Source organism: Phoca vitulina, unplaced genomic scaffold (assembly GCF_004348235.1).
Source record: "Phoca vitulina isolate PV1807 unplaced genomic scaffold, GSC_HSeal_1.0 scaffold23, whole genome shotgun sequence".
Classification (NCBI taxonomy): Eukaryota; Metazoa; Chordata; class Mammalia; order Carnivora; family Phocidae; genus Phoca; species Phoca vitulina.
The window spans coordinates 27,321,323-27,342,524 of record NW_022589726.1 but is presented as its reverse complement, the minus strand read 5'-3'; the positions used below and the strand labels follow the sequence as shown (position 1 = coordinate 27,342,524).

Below are 21,202 nucleotides of genomic sequence, written 5' to 3'. Positions count from 1 at the left end.
ATCAGATTGGATTAAAAAACAAGACCCATCGATATGCTGTCTGCAAGAGACTCATTTTAGACCCAAAGACACCCCCAGATTGAAAGTGAGGGGGTGGAAAACCATTTACCATGCTAATGGACACCAAAAGAAAGCTGGGGTGGCAATCCTTATATCAGACAAATTAGATTTTAAACCAAAGACTGTAATAAGAGATGAGGAAGGACACTATATCCTACTTAAAGGGTCTATCCAACAAGAAGATCTAACAATTGTAAATATCTATGCCCCTAACATGGGAGCAGCCAATTATATAAGGCAATTAATAACAAAAGCAAAGAAACACATTGACAACCATACAATAATAGTGGGGGACTTTAACACCCCCCTCACTGAAATGGACAGATCGTCTAAGCAAAAGATCAACAAGGAAATAAAGACTTTAAATGACACACTGGACCAAATGGACTTCACAGACATATTCAGAACATTCCATCCCAAAGCAACGGAATACACATTCTTCTCTAGTGCCCATGGAACATTCTCCAGAATAGATCACATCCTAGGTCATAAATCAGGTCTCAACCAGTACCAGAAGATTGGGATCATCCCCTGCCTATTTTCAGACCACAATGCTTTGAAACTAGAACTCAATCACAAGAGGAAAGTCGGAAAGAACTCAAATACATGGAGGCTAAAGAGCATCCTACTGAAGAATGAATGGGTCAACCAGGAAATTAAAGAAGAATTAAAAAAATTCATGGAAACCAATGAAAATGAAAACACAACTGTTCAAAATCTGTGGAATGCAGCAAATGCAGTCCTAAGAGGAAAGTATATAGCAATACAAGCCTTTCTCAAGAAACAAGAAAGGTCTCAAGTACACAACCTAACCCTACACCTAAAGCAGCTGGAGAAAGAACAGCAAATAAAGCCTAAACCCAGCAGGAGAAGAGAAATAATAAAGATCAGAGCAGAAATCAATGAAATAGAAACCAAAAGAACAGTAGAACAGATCAACGAAACTAGGAGCTGGTTCTTTGAAAGAATTAACAAGATTGATAAGCCCCTGGCCAGACTTATCAAAAAGAAAAGAGAAATGACCCAAATCAACAAAATCATGAATGAAAGAGGAGAAATCACAACTAACACCAAAGAAATACAAACAATTATAAGAACATATTATGAGCAACTCTATGCCAGCAAATTAGATAACCTGGAAGTAATGGATGCATTCCTAGAGATGTATCAACTACCAAAACTGAACCAGGAAGAAATAGAAAACCTGAACAAACCTATAACCACTAAGGAAATAGAAGCAGTCATCAAAAATCTCCCAAAACACAAAAGCCCAGGGCCAGATGGCTTCCCAGGGGAATTCTACCAAACATTTAAAGAAGAATTAATACCTATCCTTCTGAAACTGTTCCAAAAAATAGAAATGGAAGGAAAACTTCCAAACTCATGAGGCCAGCATCACCTTGATCCCAAAACCAGACAAAGACCCCATCAAAAAGGAGAATTACAGACCAATATCCCTGATGAACATGGATGCAAAAATTCTCACCAAAATACTAGCCAATAGGATCCAACAGTACATTAAAAGGATTATTCACCACGACCAAGTCGGATTTATCCCTGGGCTGCAAGGTTGGTTCAACATCGGCAAATCAATCAACGTGATACAATACATTAACAAAAGAAAGAACAAGAATCATATGATCCTCTCAATAGATGCAGAAAAAGCATTTGACAAAGTACAGCATCCTTTCTTGATCAAAACTCTTCAGAGTATAGGGATAGAGGGTACATACCTCAATATCATAAAAGCCATCTATGAAAAACCTACAGCATATCATTCTCAATGGGGAAAAACTGAGAGCTTTCCCCCTAAGGTCAGGAACGCGGCAGGGATGTCCACTATCACCACTGCTATTCAACATAGTATTGGAAGTCCTAGCCACAGCAATCAGACAACAAAAAGAAATCAAAGGCATCCAAATTGGCAAAGAAGAAGTCAAACTCTCACTCTTTGCAGATGATATGATACTTTATGTAGAAATTCCCAAAGAGTCCACCCCAAAACTGCTAGAACTCATACAGGAATTCAGTCAAGTGGCAGGATATAAAATCAATGCACAGAAGTCAGTGGCATTCCTATACACCAACAACAAGTCAGAAGAAAGAGAAATTAAGGAGTCGATCCCATTTACAAATTGCACCCAAAACCATAAGATACCTAGGAATAAATCTAACCAAAGAGGCAAAGGATCTGTACTCAGAAAACTATAAAATACTCATGAAAGAAATTGAGGAAGACACAAAGAAATGGAAAAACGTTCCATGCTCATGGATTGGAAGAACAAATATTGTGAAGATGTCAATGCTACCTAGAGCAATCTACACATTCAATGCAATCCCCATCAAAATACCATCCACTTTCTTCAAAGAAATGGAACAAATCATCCTAAAATTTGTATGGAACCAGAAAAGACCCCGCATAGCCAGAGGAATGTTGAAAAAGAAAAGCAAAGCTGGCGGCATCACAATTCCGGACTTCCAGCTCTACTACAAAGCTGTCATCATCAAGACAGTATGGTACTGGCACAAAAACAGACACATAGATCAATGGAACAGAATAGAGAGCCCAGAAATGGACCCTCAACGCTATGGTCAACTAATCTTTGACAAAGCAGGAAAGAATGTCCAATGGAAAAAAGACAGTCTCTTCAAAAAATGGTGTTGGGAAAATTGGACAGCCACATGCAGAAGAATGAAACTGGACCATTTCCTTACACCACACACAAAAATAGACTCCAAATGGTTGAAAGACCTCAATGTGAGACAGGAGTCCATCAAAATCCTAAAGGAGAACACAGGCAGCAACCTCTTCGACCTCAGGCGCAGCAACGTCTTCCTAGAAACATCGCCAAAGGCAAGGGAAGCAAGGGCAAAAATGAACTATTGAGACTTCATCAAGATAAAAAGCTTTTGCAAAGCAAGGGAAACAGTCAACAAAACCAAAAGACAACCGACAGAATGGGAGAAGATATTTGCAAATGACATATCAGATAAAGGGCTAGTATCCAAAATCTATAAAGAACTCATCAAACTCAACACCAAAAGAACAAAGAATCCAATCAAGAAATGGGCAGAAGACATGAACAGACATTTTTCCAAAGAAGACATCCAAACGGCCAACAGACACATGAAAAAGTGTTCAATATCGCTCGGCATCAGGGAAATCCAAATCAAAACCTCAATGAGATACCACCTCACACCAGTCAGAATGGCTAAAATTAACAAGTCAGGAAATGACAGATGTTGGCGGGGATGCGGAGAAAGGGGAACCCTCCTACACTGTTGGTGGGAATGCAAGCTGGTGCAGCCACTCTGGAAAACAGTATGGAGGTTCCTCAAAAAGTTGAAAATAGAGCTACCATATGATCCAGCAATTGCACTGCTGGGTATTTACCCCAAAGATACAAAAGTAGGGACCCAAAAGGGTACGTGCACCCCGATGTTTATAGCAGCAATGTCCACAATAGCCAAACTGTGGAAAGAGCCAAGATGTCCATCAACAGATGAATGGATAAAGAAGATGTGGTGTATATATACAATGGAATATTATGCAGCCATCAAAAGGAATAAGATCTTGCCATTTGCAACGACGTGGATGGAACTGGAGGGCATTATGCTGAGCGAAATAAGTCAAACAGAGAAAGACATGTATCATATGACCTCACTGATAATGAGGAATTCTTAATCTGAGGAAACAAACTGAGGGTTGCTGGAGTGGGGGGTGGGGTGGGAGGGATGGGGTGACTGGGTGATGGACGCTGGGGAGGGTATGTGTTCTGGTAAGCGCTGTGAATTGTGCAAGACTGTTGAATCTCAGATCTGTACCTCTGAAACAAATAATGCAATATATGTTAAGAAAGAAAAAAAGAAGAAGAAGAATGTAGCAGGAGTGGAAGAATGAAGGGGGGGAAATCGGAGGGGGAGAAGAACCATGAGAGACGATGGACTCTAAAAAACAAACTGAGGGTTCTAGAGGGGAGGGGGGTGGGAGGATGGGTTAGCCTGGTGATGGGTCTTGAGGAGGGCACGTTCTGCATGGAGCACTGGGTGTTATGCACAAACAATGAATCATGGAACACTATATCTAAAACTAATGATGTAATGTGTGGGGATTAACATAACAATAAAAAAATTAAAAAAAAAAAGAAATACCAAAAAAAAATATGAAAAGGTTAGATATTGTAAGAATACAGCATATAATACATATACTATACAGAGTATGTGGTAATTGTGTTATCATTAAGGCATCTGATTAATAGAAGACTATTCAGATTTTGGAGAGTCAAAAGTCATACGTGGACTTTGATTGTGTGGGTGGCTGTCTCCCCCCCCCCCCCCAATTACCATGTTGTTCAGGGTCAACCATACTTTGATTATGGGCCTACTGTAATCTTGCCTCCAGAGTTTCTGATGAGAAATCTGCTAATATTAGTGAACTTCCCTTGTATCTGATGTTTGCTTTTCACTGCTTTCAAGATTCTCTTTTACTTTGTCATTTGAAAATTTGATTGTAATGTATTTTCGTGTGAGCGTCTTTGAGTTCATCTTACTTAGGTTTTGTTGAGCTTCTTGGATTTTTATATTCAAGTCTTCCATCAAATTTGGAAGGTTTTTAGCCATTATTTATTCAAATAGTTTTTGCTGCTTTCTCTCTTCTAGGACTCCCACAGTGCATATGTTGGCCCACTTGCTGGTGTCCCAACAGATTCCTTAGGCTGTGTTGACTTTTCTTCAATCTTTTTTCATTTTCTTTCTCAGACTCCATAATTTTCATTTTTCTGTCTTCAAGTTCCCTGATTCTTTCTTCTGCCTACTCACATCTGCCTTTGAATCCCTTTAGCAAAATTTTCATTTCAGTTATTGTACTTTCCAGCTTTGTAATTTCTTTGAGGTTTCTTTTTTAGGTTTTCTGTGTCTTCATTGGTATTTCAATTTTGTTCACATATCATTTTCTTGGCTTTTTTCACATCATTCTCTAGTTCTTTGGGCAATTTGAGACAGTAGTTTTAAAGTTTTTTTTTCTGGTAGACCTACCATTAGGTCTTCCTCAGAGACAATTTATATTGGTTTATTTTTTTCCTTCAAAGGGGCCTTACTTTCCTGTTTCTTTGTATGCCTTGTGATTTTTTTTGTTGAACTGTGCATTTGAATTTAATAACTGGTAATTCTGGAAATTAGATACCCCCCCTTTTGTATTGTTGTATGGTGTCTGTGTGCTGAGGATAAGCCTAGGTGTAAATTTAAGGTCTTCTCAGGTCTTTTTTGAGTCTTGGAACGCACAGTCACTTTCTTACTTTCCCCATATAAGTAGTTTGTTGTTGTTGTTGTTGTTTTGTTTTGTTTTAATGTCCTAATCTTAACATCTAGCTTTCAAAAAGGGAAGAAGTTAAAAACGAAGGAAAAAATGGTACCAGCTCCTAAATTCTCAGGAGTCATAATGGGAGGGGCTTGCAACAATAGTAGGAGATATAACAACAATGGCTGTCTACCCCTTTGTGATCACAAGCAGCCGTCAGTGATCAGAGCACAGATTCTTGATATTTGGGAGACGGGCCCCTTTTTGCCCAGCCTGGCTCCTGTAAGCTATGTGCAAACTGCTGCAGGAACACAGGTACCTGCCTACCAAGTGGCTGAGGGTGGGGATGGGTATCTGCTATTGTGCTGAGAGCTGAAATAAACCTCAATTTACCATCCGTGTCCTCCGCTGGATGTTACCAGCCTTCAGAGAGTCCAGAGTTCCAAAATAGTTACATCAGTCAAAGTTTGCCAGTGCAGTTGTTGTTTACATTGGGAGACAAATTTCTGATGCTTCCTATAGTGACATCTTCCCTGATTTCCAACCCTTTCTTCCTTAAGTGATTCATGTGTTTTCATTTTAAATCCCTTAAAACTTATAACTCAGACTTGTGAAAACCAAGTTTTAAAAAAAGTAGATTATAATGTACATTTCAAAAATTCAAATGTCATTAAAGTATGTAGCATCTCCCATCCATCCTACTCCTTTGAAGTTATCCCTAGTGAGACAACTTTTTTTTCCCACCATTTTCCCCACTATAGATAGTATCCTTAAAGAGATAGTTTGAGTGTGTCTATATGCATAAATGTATGCATACACATACTTACCTTCCCTGTTTCTTTTTTAACACAATTGGCAGTATACTGATAGAAAACGATGTCCAGGATGTGCCAGGAGAAAAATTAGGGTACATTATACAACAGATATAGACTGTCATTCTTTCAGATGATTTCTTAGTATCCCATGGTTCTACATACTGGGTAATTTATTTGTCCTGATGATGGACATTTAGGTTGTTTTCAATCATTTGCTGTCAGTGGCAGCCATATGTTAGTCTCTGTTGTCCATGTCTGTATCTGTATATTAAGTTACTAGAGGTGAAATTGCTGGGTGAAAGGGACATGTACTAAATTTTAATAAATGCTGCCAGATTACTCTATAAAGAAGTTGTGGCAGAATACAGTCCCCATACACTAGGAGTTGTGCCACTGCTTTTACTAGTGAAAATTACCATTCATTAGTATATATCTTGTGACTTCTGTAAATCTGCTGCTTTTTGTCACTACTTTATTTTTTTTAATTTTTTTTTTTTTAAAGATTTTATTTATTTATTTGACAGAGAGAGAGACAGTGAGAGAGGGAACACAAGCAGGGGGAGTGGGAGAGGGAGAAGCAGGCTTCCTGCGTAGCAGGGAGCCCGATGCGGGGCTCCATCCCAGGACCCTGGGATCATGACCTGAGCCGAAGGCAGACGCTTAACGACTGAGCCACCCAGGCGCCCCTGCTTTATTTTTTAAAAATCCAGTTTTCAAAATAAATTTGTAAAGTACAGGTTTCGTATTTCCTCTAATCTCCCCCCACCTAACATATGCAACAGTAGAATATGTGAGCTCAAACTTCACAGTTACTGTAAGTAATTGCTTACTGCAAGTTACATGGATGGAGGCAAGAACTTTGATCTGTTTTGTTCATTGATGTATCCATTGTTCCTGGAGCAGTGCTTGGCATTTGTCATATAGTAAATTAAAAAAAAAATTTAAAAAGTTTTTATTTTAATTCCAGTTAGTTTACTTACAGTGTTTTATTAGTTTCAGGTGTACAATATAGTGATTGAACGATTTCATATGTCATTTGGTGTTCATCATGACAAGTATACTCCTTAATCCCCATCATCTATTTAACGCATCCCCCCCCCACCCACCTCTCCTCTGTTAAGTGTTTGTTCTCTATAGTTAAGAGTTTGTTACTTGCTTTGTCTCTTTTTTCCCCCCTTTGCCCACTTGTTTTGTTTCTTAAATTCTACATATGAGTGAAATCATATGCTATTTGTCTTTCTTGGATTGACTTTGCTTAGCATTATACTCTCTAGCTCTATCCTTGTTGTTGCACATGGCAAGATTTCATTCTTATTTATGGCTGAATAATATTCCATTGCATGTATATACCACATCTTCTATCATCAATCTGTGGACACTTGGGCAGCTTCCATATCTTGGCTATTGTAAATAATGCTACTATAAATATAGGGGGCATGTGTCCCTTTGAATTTGTGTTTTTGTATTCTTTGGGTAAATACCCAGTAGTGCAATTGCTGGATTGTAAGGTTGTTTTATTTTTAACTTTTTTAGGAATCTTCATACCATTTTCCACAATGGCTGGACCAGTTTTCATTCCCACCAACAGTACATGAGTATCCCTTTTGCTCCACATCCTCACCAGCACCTGTTGTTTTTTATGTTTTTGATATTAGCCATTCTGACAGGTTTAAGGTGATACTGCATTGTAGTTTTGATTTGCATTTCCCCAATAATGAGTGATGTTCAGCATCTTTTCATGTGTCTATTGGCCATCTGGATGTCTTCTTTGGGGAAACATCTGTTCATGTCCTTTGCCCATTTTTTATTTGGGTTATTTGTTTTTGGGGTGTTGAGTTGTATCAGTTCTTTATATGTTTTGAATGCTAATCCTTTATCAGATAGGTCATTTGCAAGTATCTTCTCCCATTCAGTAGTTTGCCTTTTAGTTTTGTTGATTGTTTCCTTTGCTGTGCAGAAACTTTTAATTTTGATATCATCCCATTAGTTTATTTTTGCTTTTATTTCCCTTGCCTCAGGGGTCCTATTTAGAAAAAACTTGCTACATCCGACATCAGAGAGTTACTATCTGTGCAGTCTTCTAGGATTTTTATGGTCTCAGGTCTTCACAATAAGGTCTTTAATCCATTTTTTAAAAAAGATTTTTATTTATTTATTTGACAGAGAGAGATAGCGAGAGAGGGAACACAAGCTGGGGGAGTGGGAGAGGGAGAAGCAGGCTTCCTGCTGAGCAGGGAGCCCGATGTGGGGCTCGATCCTAGGACCGCAGGATCATGACCTGAGCCAAAGGCAGACGCTTAACAACTGAGCTACCCAGGTGCCCTGGTCTTTAATCCATTTTGAAATTACTTTTGTGTGTAAGGAAGAGGTACAGTTCATTCTTTTGCATGTTACTGTCCAGTTTCCCCACCACCATTTGTTGAAGAGTCTTTTTCCCATTGGATATTCTTTCCTGCTTTGTTGAAGATAAATTGATCATGTAATTGTGGGTTCATTTCTTGAGTTTTCTAGTGTGTTCCATTGATCTATATGTCTGTTTTGTACCAGTACCATACTGTTTTGATTACTGCAGCTTTGTAATATAACTTGAAGTCTGGAATTGAGATGCCTCCAGCTTTGCTTTTCTTTTTCAAGGTTGCTTTGGTTATTTGGGGCTTTTTGTGGTTCCATACAAATTTTAGGATTGTTTGTTCTAGTTCTGTGAAAAATGCTGTTGGTATTTTGATAGGGATTGCATTAAATCTGTAAATTGCTTTGGGTAATATAGACATTTTAACAATATTTGTTATTGCAATCCATGAGCATGGAATGTGTTTCCATTTGTGTTATCTTCAGTTTCTTCAGTGTTTCATAGTTTTCAGAGTATAGGTCTTTCACCTCTTTGGTTAGGTTTGTTCCTAGGTCTCTTATTGTTTCTATGCAGTTGTAAATGGGATTGTTTTCTTCATTTCTCTTTCTGTTGCTTCATTATTGGTGTATGGGAATACAACAGATTTTTGGACATTGATTTTGTATCCTGTGACTTTACTGAATTCATTTAGCAGTTCTAGCAGTTTTTTTGGTGAAGTCTTTCAAGTTTTCTATATGTAGTATCACGTCACTTGCAAAGAGTTGAAGTTTTATTTCTCCCTTACCAATTTGGATGCCTTTTAATTTCTTTTTGTTGTCTAATTGCTGTGGCTAGAACTTCCAGTGCTATGTTGAATAAAAGTGGTGAGAGTGGACATCCTTGTCTTGTTCCTGACCTTAGAGGAAAAGCTCTCAGTTTTTCCACATTAAGGATGATGTTAGCTATGAGTTTTTCATATATGGCCTTTATTATGTTGAGGTATGTTCCCTGTAAGCCTACCTTGTGGAGGGTTTTTATCATGAATGGATGCTGTACTTTGTCAAATGCTTTATCTGTGCATATTAATATGATCATATGGTTCTTGTCCTTTGCCCTATTAATGTGATGTATCATGTTGTTTCATTTGCAAATACTGAACCACTCCTACAACCCAGGAATAAATTCTACTTGATCATGGTGAATTATTTTTTTAAATCTATTGTTGGATTTGATTTGCTAGTATTTTGTTGAGGATTTTTTGCATCTATGTTCATGAGCGATATTGGCCTTGTAGTTCTCTTTTTTTTTTGTGGTATCTTTATCTGGTTTTGGTATCCGGGCAATGCTGGTCTTGTAGAATGAATTTGGAAATTTTCCTTCCTTTTGTATTTTTTTTTGGAATAGTTTGAGAAGAGTAGGTATTAACTCTTCTTTAAATATTTGGTAGAATTCACCTGTGTAGTCATTTGGTCCTGGACTTCTGTTGGGATTTTTTATTTACAGAGTTCATTTCTTTGTTGGTAATTGGTCTGTTCAAATTTTCTATTTCTTACTGCTTCAGTTTTGGTAGGTTGTACATTTCTAGGAATTTATCCATTTCTTCTAGGTTGTATAATTTGTTGGCATATACTTTTTCATAATATTCTCTTATAATTGTATTTCCGCGTTAGTTGTTGTTTCTCTTCTCTCATTTGTGATTTTATTTATTTGGGTCCTTTCTTTTCTTGATAAGTCTGGCTAGAGGTTTATCAATTTCATTGATTTTTTTTTTTTTAAACAGCTGGTTTCATTGTTCTATTGCTTCTTTGGTTTCCATATCATTTATTTCTGCTAGAATCTTTATTATTTCCTTCTGCTGGTTTTAGGTTTTGTTTGTTGTTCTTTTTCTAGCTTCTTTCTTTCTTTTTTTTAAGATTTTATTTATTTGACAGAGACACAGCAAGAGAGGGAACACAAGCAGGGGGAGTAGGAGAGGGAGAAGCAGGCTTCCCGCGGAACAGGGAACCCGATGTGGGGCTCGATCCCAGGACCCTGGGATCATGACCTGAGCCGAAGGCAGACGCTTAATGACAGAGCCACCCAGGCACCGCTTTCTAGCTTCTTTAGGTGTAAGATTAAGTTGTTTGAGATCTGTTTCATGAGGTAGGCCTGTATTGTTATATACTTCCCTCTTAGAACTGCTTTTGCTGCATCCCAAAGCTTTTGAACTATTGTGTTTTCATTTTCATTTGTCTCTCTGTACTTTTTTATTTTATTTCCTGCTTGACCCATTCATTGTTTAGTAGCATGTTATTTAACCTCCATGTATTTGTGTTCTTTCCAGATTTTTTTCTTGTGGTTGACTTCTAGTTTTATAGCATTGTAGTCAAAAATAGATGCATGGTATGACTCTTATCCTTTTGAGTTTGTTGAGGCTTCTTTTGTAGGCTGGTATTGATTTATTCTGGAGAATGTTCCAGCTGCACTTGAAAAGAATGTGTATTCTGCTCTTTTAGGATGGAATGTTCTGAATATATCTGTTAAATCCATCTCGTCCAGTGTGTCATTCAAAGCCATTGTTTCCTTGTTGATTTTCTCTTTAGATTATCTGTCTGTTGATGTAGGTTGGGTGGTAAAGTCCCCTACTATTATGGTGTTATTACCGATTAGTTCCTTTATGTTTGTTATTAACTGTTTTATGTATTTGGGTACTCCCATGTGCATAAATATTTACAATTGTTATATCTTCTCGTTGGATTGTCCCCTTTATAATTGTATAGTATCATTTTTAGTCTCTTGTTATAGTCTTTGTTTTAAAGTCTATTTGGGCTGATATAAATATTGATTATATTGATATAATCTGGCTTTCTTTTGACATCCATTTGCATGATAAATGTTTCTCCATTCCCTTCCTTTCGATCTACAAGTGTATTTAGGTCTAAAGTGAGTCTCTTGTAAGCAGCATATAGATGAATCTTGTTTTCTTATCCATTCTGTTACTGTGTCTGTTGATTTACACTGCATTTACATTCAAAGTAATTATCGATAGATTTGTATTTAATGCCATTTTACTACCTGTTTTGTGGTTGTTTCTGAAGATTTTCTCTGATCTTTTCTTTCTCATGGTTTTGCTGGTTTTCTTTAGTGATATACGTGAATTTTTTTCTCTTTATTCTTTGCATATTTATTAGTACTTTTTGTTTGTATCATTAGGTTTGAATATAACATCTTCTGCATATAGCAGTCTATATTAAGCCAACGGTTGTTTAAGTTTGAACCCATTCTTTACTCCTCCTCATGTTTTAGGTATATGTTATCATATTTTACATCCTTTTATTTTGTGAGTTCCTTGATTGATATTCTACAAAATACTCATTTTTACTACGTTTGTGTTTCCTTCCTTCATACTGTCACTTTTGGTCTTCCTTCCCACTCAAAGAGTCCCCTTTAATATTTTATTCAGGGCTGGCTTGGTGGTCATGAACTCCTTTAGTTTTCATTTGTCCAGGAAACTCTTTTTTTTTTTTTTAAAGATTTTTATTTATTTATTTGTCAGAGAGAGAGAGCACAAGTGGGGGGAGCAGCAGAGGGAGAGAGAGAAGCAGGCTCCTCACCGAGCAAGGAACCCGATGCGGGACTCGATCCCAGGACTCTGGGATCATGACCTGAGCCGAAGGCAGATGCTTAACGACTGAGCCACCCAGGCGTCCCTGTCCAGGAAACTCTTTATCTCTCCTCTTCTGAATGACAGTCTTGCTGGATAGAGTATTCTTGGCTCTGGATTTGTCCCATTCAGCACTTTATATATATATCATGCCACTCCCTCCTAGCTTGGAAAGTTTCTGCTGAAAAAACCCCCCATAGCCTTATGGGGTTTCCCTTGTATGTAACTGTCTTCTTTTGTCCTGCTGCTTTTAAATTTTTTCTTTATTGGTACATTTTGCCTTTTTTTTATAACATGTCTTGGTGTGGATCTGCTTTTGTTGATTTTGTTGGGGTTTGTGCCTCCTGGATCTAAATACCTGTTTCCTTCTACACATTAAGGAATTTTCCAGCTATTACCTCTTCAAATAATTTTTTTGCCCCATTTTCTCTCTCTCCTTCTTTTGGGACTCCTATAATGTGAATGTTTTTATGTTTGATGGAGTCACTGATTTCCCTAAGGCTGTTCTTGCTTTGCATAGTTCTTTTTTCTCTCTTTTGTTCTTCTTGCTTACTTTCCATTACTCTGTCTTCTACGTCATTAATTCATTCCTCTGCTTCTTCCAGCCTGCTATTCATTGCATCAGTCATATCTCGCTTATTGCACTCTTCATCTCTGATTGTTTCTTTTTTTTTTTTTTTTTATCTCTGTGTTAAGGGTCTTACTGATGTCTTCCATTCCCTTCTCAAGTCCAGTGAGTATCCTTAAGATCATTGCTTTAAATAGTCCATTGGGCATGTTACTTACCTGTTTTGCTTAGATCTCTGGCCATGACCTTGTCCTGTTCTTTTATTTGGGACACATTTCTCTGTCTTCTCATTTTGTCTGTCTCTGTGTCTGTTGCTGTGTGTTAGGAAAGTCAGTTGTGTCTTCTGTTCTTGACGGTAATGGCCTTATGAAGAAGAGGTCTTACAGTGCCCTGCTGTGTTGTGTCCCCTGTTCCCCAGGGCCTGGCGCTTCCAGGAGCCTCTCCAGTGTGTGCTGTGTGTGCTACGCTGTTTTTTCCTGGCCTCTTTATTCTTCAGGCCAGTCCTCTGCAGAGGCTCTCTTTGCCTCTTGTGGGCAATGTTTAGTTCCTGGCCTGAATGTGGTGTGTTTTAACCTGATGTGCTCTGGAGTGCTTGTGAAATGAGACCTGTCACCACTGCAGCCAGAAATGAGCTCTGCAGAACTCGTGGGTCGGGAGACAGGATGTGGGCAAAGGTTTGGGCCAGTCTAATGGCAAGGGTGCCATGCTGGAACTGAGGCAAGGGTGACTAGAAAGGGCAGTTCCACCAGAGTGTGTGTGTGTTGGGGGGTGGGCGGGATTGGGCCTTGGTGTAAGCAAGTTAAATAGGGAGTGTTGACACTGCACTGGTTCCCACAGGTGGCTGGCTCTGTGCTTATGTTGAGGGGCTGGAGAAGGAAATGGTGGCTGCATGTTCCTTTGTTCCTGGAGGGTTCTCTCTGTGAACACTGCCTCTCTGGGACACACTCCCAAGATGTGGGAATAACCTCCCCATTGTGTGCCCCAGGTACTCTTCAGATCACTGTTTTTACTCTGTATGTATGAGGGCTGTTTGCCCTGCCTTCTCTTCAAGAGCAGCCCCAATGCCTCCGGGCTTTCCCTGAGCTAAGCCCACTGACCTTTAGAATTCCACGTTTTAGGCCCCACTAGTTGTAAGAACTCAGTGGAATTCATCCCCTCTCACTTTCCAAGCCAATTGCTCTGCAAGATTCGTTTTCTCCCGGCACTCCCTTGGGTGTTAGTCTGTCTCCCACCCTTCTCCACTCCCGCAGCAGTCACCATCCATTTTTTCTCTCCCAAGCCATGTCTCTGCCCTTCCTACTTTCTTCAGGATGGCCTCTTCTCTACCTTTAATTGTAGAGTTTGTTCTGCTAATCTTCATGTTGAGTTTTGGAGTATTTAGGATGATAGTTACCTAGCTGAATTTGTGGGTTGAGATAAGCCTAGGGTCCTCCTACTATGATGCCATCTTCCTCTCTCTGTTACACAGTAAATTTTTTTGTTTTTATTCAAATTCCAGCTAATTAACCTACAATGTAATATTAGTTTCAGGTGTACAATATAGTAATTCAGTACTTCAATACAACACCTAGTCCTCACCACAACAAATGCCCTCCTTAATCTCCCTTACTTGTTTAACCCATTCCTCCACTCACCTCCCCTCTGGTAACCATCAGTTTGTTCTCTATAGTTAAGAGTCGTCTTCTTGGTTTCTCTTTTTTTTCCCTTTGCTCATTTGTTTTGTTTCTTAAATTCTACATATGAGTGAAATCATATGGCATTTGTCTTTCTCTGACTGACTTATTTCACTTAGCATAATACACTCTAGCTCCATCCATGTCATTGCATATGGGAATACTTCATTCTTTTTGATGGCTGAGTAATATTCCTGTGTGTGTGTGTGCATGTACACACCACATCTTCCTTATCTATTAGTTAGTCGATGGGCACTTGGGCTGTTTCCATAATTTGGCTATCATTAGATAATGCTGCTATAAATGTCACACAGTGAATTTTTTTAAACCATTTTATTTATTTATTTATTTGAGAGAGAGAGACACAGCAAGAGAGGGAACACAAGCAGGGGGAGTGGGAGAGGGCGAAGCAGACTCCCCACTGAGCAGAGAGCCTGACACAGGGCCCCATCCCAGGACCCTGAGATCATGACCTGATCCGAAGTCAGATGCATAACCAACTGAGCCACCCAGGCGTCCCCACAGTAAATTTTTGAATAAACAAATGAGTATAGTTAAATAATTGTTTTCCCTCATTTTTTTTTTTTAGTTTTATCTCTTCCACAAAAGTGTTTTTGGAAAGTACAGTAGTCAGCTGTGAGCTTTTTGTGGGATTATGTATTTAATGAATGGTTGCTGTGAAATAGAAGTGATTATTATTGCTTTGGGGATTTTTCTTTTCAGTGATTTCAATAAATTTTTATGCTACAGGAGCAAGGTATTTTTAACTTCTGAAAGTAGACCCTTTTCCATGTTCTTTTTTTAATATGCTTATGTGTGCCCATACCTCTCACTTCCAATTAGGCTTTTTCTCTTCAGTGTTTCTTAAATAGATTGCTTAACGAATAGTTATTGGACAAAACCTTCTAGCTGTATCTTAATATAGTGTGAAATATAATTTTGGAATGGTATAAGCTTAGACGCTTTGTCTTACCTAAAATTTAAAAAGTAGCAGTCATTTCCTCTTTGGTCCTCCTCAGATATGCTCATTATGCCTGGCGAAATTGAAAGTGTTTTCTTAAAACTGGTTGAATTTAGCACTTTCTCTTGATATATTGTGCCAATTAGTGCCTATACACCGTCATCTTAAGTGCTATATGTAATTAAAGATTTCTGATTTTTCTTAAAGGCAGGATCCACGGCACCATTGTTTATTGAGCAGCCAGAGGAACCTGAGTCAAATGCAACAGATGGCATAGAATTATTTGAAGACAGTCAACTAAACAGTCGCTCTAAAGCAATAGCATCAAAAACCAAAGAGATTGAACAGGTGAGAATTTAATCTTCTTTAAGTACATAATCTTTTGTTCCTGTCACTTTGCATGTGGTAGTTAGAGTAAGTATTTATTGAATATGTGTATTTCATTTTGTTTTTTTTTTTCACTCGTTACTCTGAAATTAGAATGTAAAATATTATAAAAATTGTTTGACTTGATTTCACAGTAATATTGATCAGTTTGGTCCCCTATTCCTGTTTACTTTTTAATTTTTTAAATAAAAAGCAAACTCTTTTTTTAGAGAATATCAATATGCTTGATAGTATGAAGCAATTTTAAATTATTAAAATCAACAGGGATGGGCTGAAAGAAATGTTAAATATACCAAAATATTAGTAGATGTTATTTTAGAATATTGGGATTACAGATGGTTATGTTTTTCATTATACTTTTAAGCATTTTTCAAATAATGAAAAAGTAAAGGATAAGTACATAGGTTTAATTTTAATGATGTCATTCTGAAAAGTTAGGATCTTGTTTTTAATAGATTAAATAGATTGCTTAAGGAATATTTATAGGTCAGAACCTTCTAGCTGTATTTTACTATAGTATGAAATACAATTTTTTTTTTTTAAAGATTTTTATTTATTTATTTGACAGAGAGAGACACAGTGAAAGAGGAAACACAAGCAGAGGGGGAGGGAGTGGGAGAGGGAGAAGCAGGCTTCCCGCCGAGCAGGGAGCCCGATGCGGGGCTCGATCCCAGGACCTTGGGATCATGACCTGAGCCGAAGGCAGGAGCTTAACGACTGAGCCACCCAGGCACCCCTGAAATACAATTTTTGAATGGATTAAGCTTAGAGGCTTTGTCTTCCCTATTGAGATTTAAAACCATTTTCTCTTAAATCCTCACATGTGATCATTATGCTTAGCAAAATTTAAAATGTTTTTAACATGTAAATATTACCTGCCTCATAGTGTATTATCACTTTAGAGGATTAAATGAAGTAAATAAAATTTGACAGGGTTGTATAACATGTAACATGCAGTACAAGTGTGTTTTTTTCCCCAGTATAATTAACATACAGTGTTATGTTAGTTTTAGGTATACATTATAGTGATTCAACAATTCTGTACGTTACTCAGTGTATACAGTTGTTTTTGATGTTGTTACTCACCAGTGCTTTGAGTAAAGGTCATATTGTTATATAGTCTTCTAAAACCTATTGGAAAATAAGAATAAAGTTAAATCTTTTCTCAGGGTGCTTTCCAGTTTCACATCAGTTAAAACCTATTTGCCATGGTTGGATAGGTGATCATCTTAATTAAATCCTGTTGTCATTTTACAGTTCATATTGATGCCACCCCAGATAAGAATCCAGATAATCTGGATAGGAGATTTGTTATGTAAGCCACTAGAGTTTCAAACTGGAGGTGGCGAGCAGTGTCAGATGCCTGGAGGAATAGAAGGAAAATGAAGAGTGAGAAAATCGTGTTTAATTTGGTGATATGAAGGTGATTGGTGCCTTAAAAGATATCAGTTAATTGAGAACGTAAATAGAAGGTTTGCTCCTTAGATGTATTTTCAACATGGATATGAATATCATTACACTATGTAGAATTACTGCCCTTTTGTCCTTTTACTCTTATTTTTCTTAGTAGCGCTTGTTGTTGTTTTTTTTTTAAACCACTTGACACATGCTTTTATTTGCTTGTTTGTCTCCCCTCATCGTAATGGAAGCTTCATGAGAGCAGTGACTATGTTTTGTTTATTAGTTTATCTCCATTACCTAATATAGTGATCGGCATGTAGGAGACTCAAAGGAAATATTTTCTATAGATGGTGGGTGGAGTCATAAACCTAGAAGTAACCTCTGAATAGCCCGAGTCACTTTCAGTCAGAGACTGCATTTTAACCTGACGACCTAACACAGTGCCTAAGCCCAGCACTTCATAGTAAGTGCTTGGTAAGAGTTTACTGAATGAATGATTTAATATTATTTTTCTTTTCCACCTAAACAGTTCTTTAAAGGAGAGGCTCTCTTAAGAATATAACTGGTAGAAAAATCTGACTGAAATAGCAGGGTAGGGGAATTTTGTTGTCATTTATTAATATTTGTATCTGCTCTTGTTATTATTCAGAGTTGATTTATTTGATCTTGAAAAATGAGCTACCAGTCAGATGTTCAGCCTAGCAGTATAAACATAAAATTACCTAGTATGGAATTAGTTTTTTGTAGTACTCTATAGACATCCATACATGTTTGACCTGTAAATATGACCAGATTTCTGTTTTCATTTTCCCATTGTTCAAAAACACATGAAAAATCTGACACTAAAGAATATTGAGATTATTACAGCAAAGACAGATGACCTAAAGAAAGAAAACTAAATCTAAAAGGACATTACTGTATTCTGATATGACTAGAGAAGTAAAGACAGTTGTTAGAAGTGTTATAAAATAGAAAAGTTAATAATGTTAAATAATCTTAAATGTTAAAAATAAATTATTGTACTTAATAATGTTACTGTACTCTCTTTTTAAAAGAGCACTTTGGTTTTCATATATTGGGAAGAAAATCAAAACAAAAACCCCCAAGATGTCAGAAAGCTAGTAAATAATCATATATAATTATTTTATAAATTTGTGTCTAAAAGTTATAGTGACTTTTGAAAATGAAAAAGTTTTAAGGGGATTTTCCCGTCATTTTCTCTGTTTTCAACTTTTGCACATTTTATTTTTAGAGATTAAATGCCAAATGGATAGGAATAATGTAAAGGCTTGAGAAAGCCAGATGGTAGTTACACAGCTGTCCAGTAATTATTCTTTATATTTTTCCACATGCTTGAAATATTTCATGATTTAAAAAAATGAATAATAACCCAAAAAAGCCCACATAAATGAGGCCAACAATTCAAGCTTAGAATAATATAGAAATGTAAATATTGGTATAATGCCAAAGCTGCTTTTTCTCTCCGTTACATCAAGTGCAGTATGTTCAGATATCTTGTAATATATAATTTTTTTAGGGTTTCTATAAGTTAGATTCTTCAGCCCTTGAATCCTAAGGAAATCATTAACTTGTGGCAGTATTGCAATATAAAATAAACTTAATCTCTCTAGGCCAAAATTTGGTTTAATTCAATGTGCCCACAAAGTGGCTATTTGATGTTTAAGAGCATACATATGGAAGTAGTTTGTATCTGAATCACTTCAGTGAGAGGGCAGATTCATGTTTTTTGCTACATTATTGCCATCTCATCACTGCCCATATAAGAATTTTGATAGGGTTGGAAATGTAGATGCTTTTTGAAAAAGCTCCCCATTTTATAGTCAAATATGGCGGAGAACCACAGTCTAAAATCCTTGAGCCAGAAGACATCAGGTTGCATCTCAGACTATTGTGTTGCTAGAGATCATTTGAATCATCCCGCTTATACCTGAATATCCTTTAGTGGAGATGATCCATTCTGTTGCCACAGCACATTTAGCCTCATGTTTTAGATCCTATGGTATATCTTCTTTTACCCTCATTTCCCCAGGTTTACCCAATTTGGGCCACTTTTACATTCACTTATCGGAATATTTTTCGAGGTTCTTAGCTTCTTAGCTTAGAGAGGGAGATTTCAGAATTTCTCCTGTCATTATAAGTAATACCTAGATAGCCTACAAAAGTATAGGTGATTCATAATCTATTTCAGGTGTTTGGCATTAATCCCTTGGTTGTAATATCTCACAACTCCTCACATACCTTTATTACTGAATTATTTGATTTGAAAGTGAATCCCACTACTTGCTATTTTATCAGTGAGGAATCTTTTAACAAACTGTCACTTTGAACAAACCACACAAATTGAAATCTGTTATTATTACATAACCCTTCTTCCCTCTGTTGCATCTCTGGGGATAAGGTAATATTTACATTAACTGTTTGGAACCTTTTTCATATTTAACCTCATACTTTGTTAAAATTGTGCTTAAACATAGCCTGTCAATGAGATCCTCTGTTTTTTGGACGTCTGGCATCTAATGATATTTTAAAATCTCTTTGTAATTGCCCACTGGCAAGATCTGGATTAGAGTTTTCTATCTATCGTCTTTCTTCAGATGGAATCAGATAATCTGAGTAGAACTGGGATGGAGTAGATATATATAATATGCATATGCATGTTCTGCCTAGTAGATTGTACAACTATGAATGTCAGGGTGGCTAAAATGCACCTACAGATACAGGTAGAAGAGAAGCAGTTACGTAATGAAACACTACTAAAGATGGTGAGTAACTGCTGTTTATTAGGATTTTTTGCTATGCAAACTAATAGTCTTGAAGAAAGAACTTTCCATCTCTTCACCCTCAAAGCACAGTACTTATATTGTGATTCTCTCTCTACCTTTGTTATATATCTGTGGAGCTTTTTAAAAGTAGAGCTTCTTGGATTTCTACCATAACTCTTCTGGTAAATAGGTTATCAGAGCTTCTCAAGTTTTAATATGCACAGAAATCATTTGGGGATCTTGTTAAAGTACACTTTCTGACTCTGTAGATCTGGGATGGGGCTTGAGATCAGAATTTCTAACATGTTCCTTGGTGATGCTGATTGTCCTGTTCTGTGGACCATATTTGGAATAAGGAATTAGAAGGAGGTAATTGTTTTTTCTTAAGTTCTTCTAGAGTTTTCTAATATGCTAAAATATGCTAATATTTTATTTTCTATTTCTAATATGCTAAAAGCTTGAGAACTGTTACCACCTTATGTAAACTAAAGAAGTTTTATCTGATGTATTTTTAATTGATGTATAATTAATGTGCGATAAAATGCATAGATCTTAAATATTTAGTTGGATGAGTTTTGACAGTTCTAACACTGTAAATATCACGTGCAACAAGTATTTATGAGTCTTTTTCAGAACAGTTGATTATACTGACAGTACATGATCATGTCTCAAAATCATGTGATTTGATTTGGTTTATGTTAAATACCCTCCAGCCAATCCGTTAAGGCTGTATCTTAAGTAGTAACATATATAAGCATAAATTTCAAAGGACACAAAAGATTATGCAGTGAAAAACAAGTTTCCTTCGTAATTCTTAGCTGCCCAGTTTCTTTCCCCAGCATATAGACTATGTAACATACATATGTATGTGTATACGCAGTTTATATATATTATTTATGTGTGTGTACATACTTTGTATGTATATACACACATACATCAGGATCATGATTGATTCTGATGAGTAGAGATAAGAGTTGGTACGTGTGTCTCCATATTTTTTCTTTAAATACAAGTGGTGGTTTACCATGTACCCTGTTCAATGTATCCATTTTATATCAGTGTATATTAGTCCCCTATTAGTAGATATTTATAATAACTTGTGAAGCCATGTTTTTTTTCTTTTAAATCTTTTTTTATTGTTATGTTAATCACCATACATTACATCATTAGTTTTAGATGTAGTGTTCCATGATTCCTTGTTTGTGCATAACACCCAGTGCTCCATGCAGAACGTGCCCTCTTTAATACCCATCACCAGGCTAACCCATCCTCCCACCCCCCTCCCT

At 37.0% G+C, this 21,202-nt stretch overlaps 1 protein-coding gene across 6 annotated transcripts in view; it reads left to right on the top strand.

Moving 5' to 3' along the window:
- Positions 1–21,202, top strand: part of PPHLN1 (periphilin 1) — a 152,486-nt gene that overhangs the window by 90,859 nt on the left and 40,425 nt on the right. For all 6 annotated transcript variants that reach the window (XM_032420250.1, XM_032420252.1, XM_032420251.1 and 3 more), the window contains one exon: positions 15,553–15,693. In XM_032420250.1, coding sequence (XP_032276141.1) covers positions 15,553–15,693 — 141 coding nt within the window. The remainder of the gene's footprint in view (positions 1–15,552; positions 15,694–21,202) is intronic.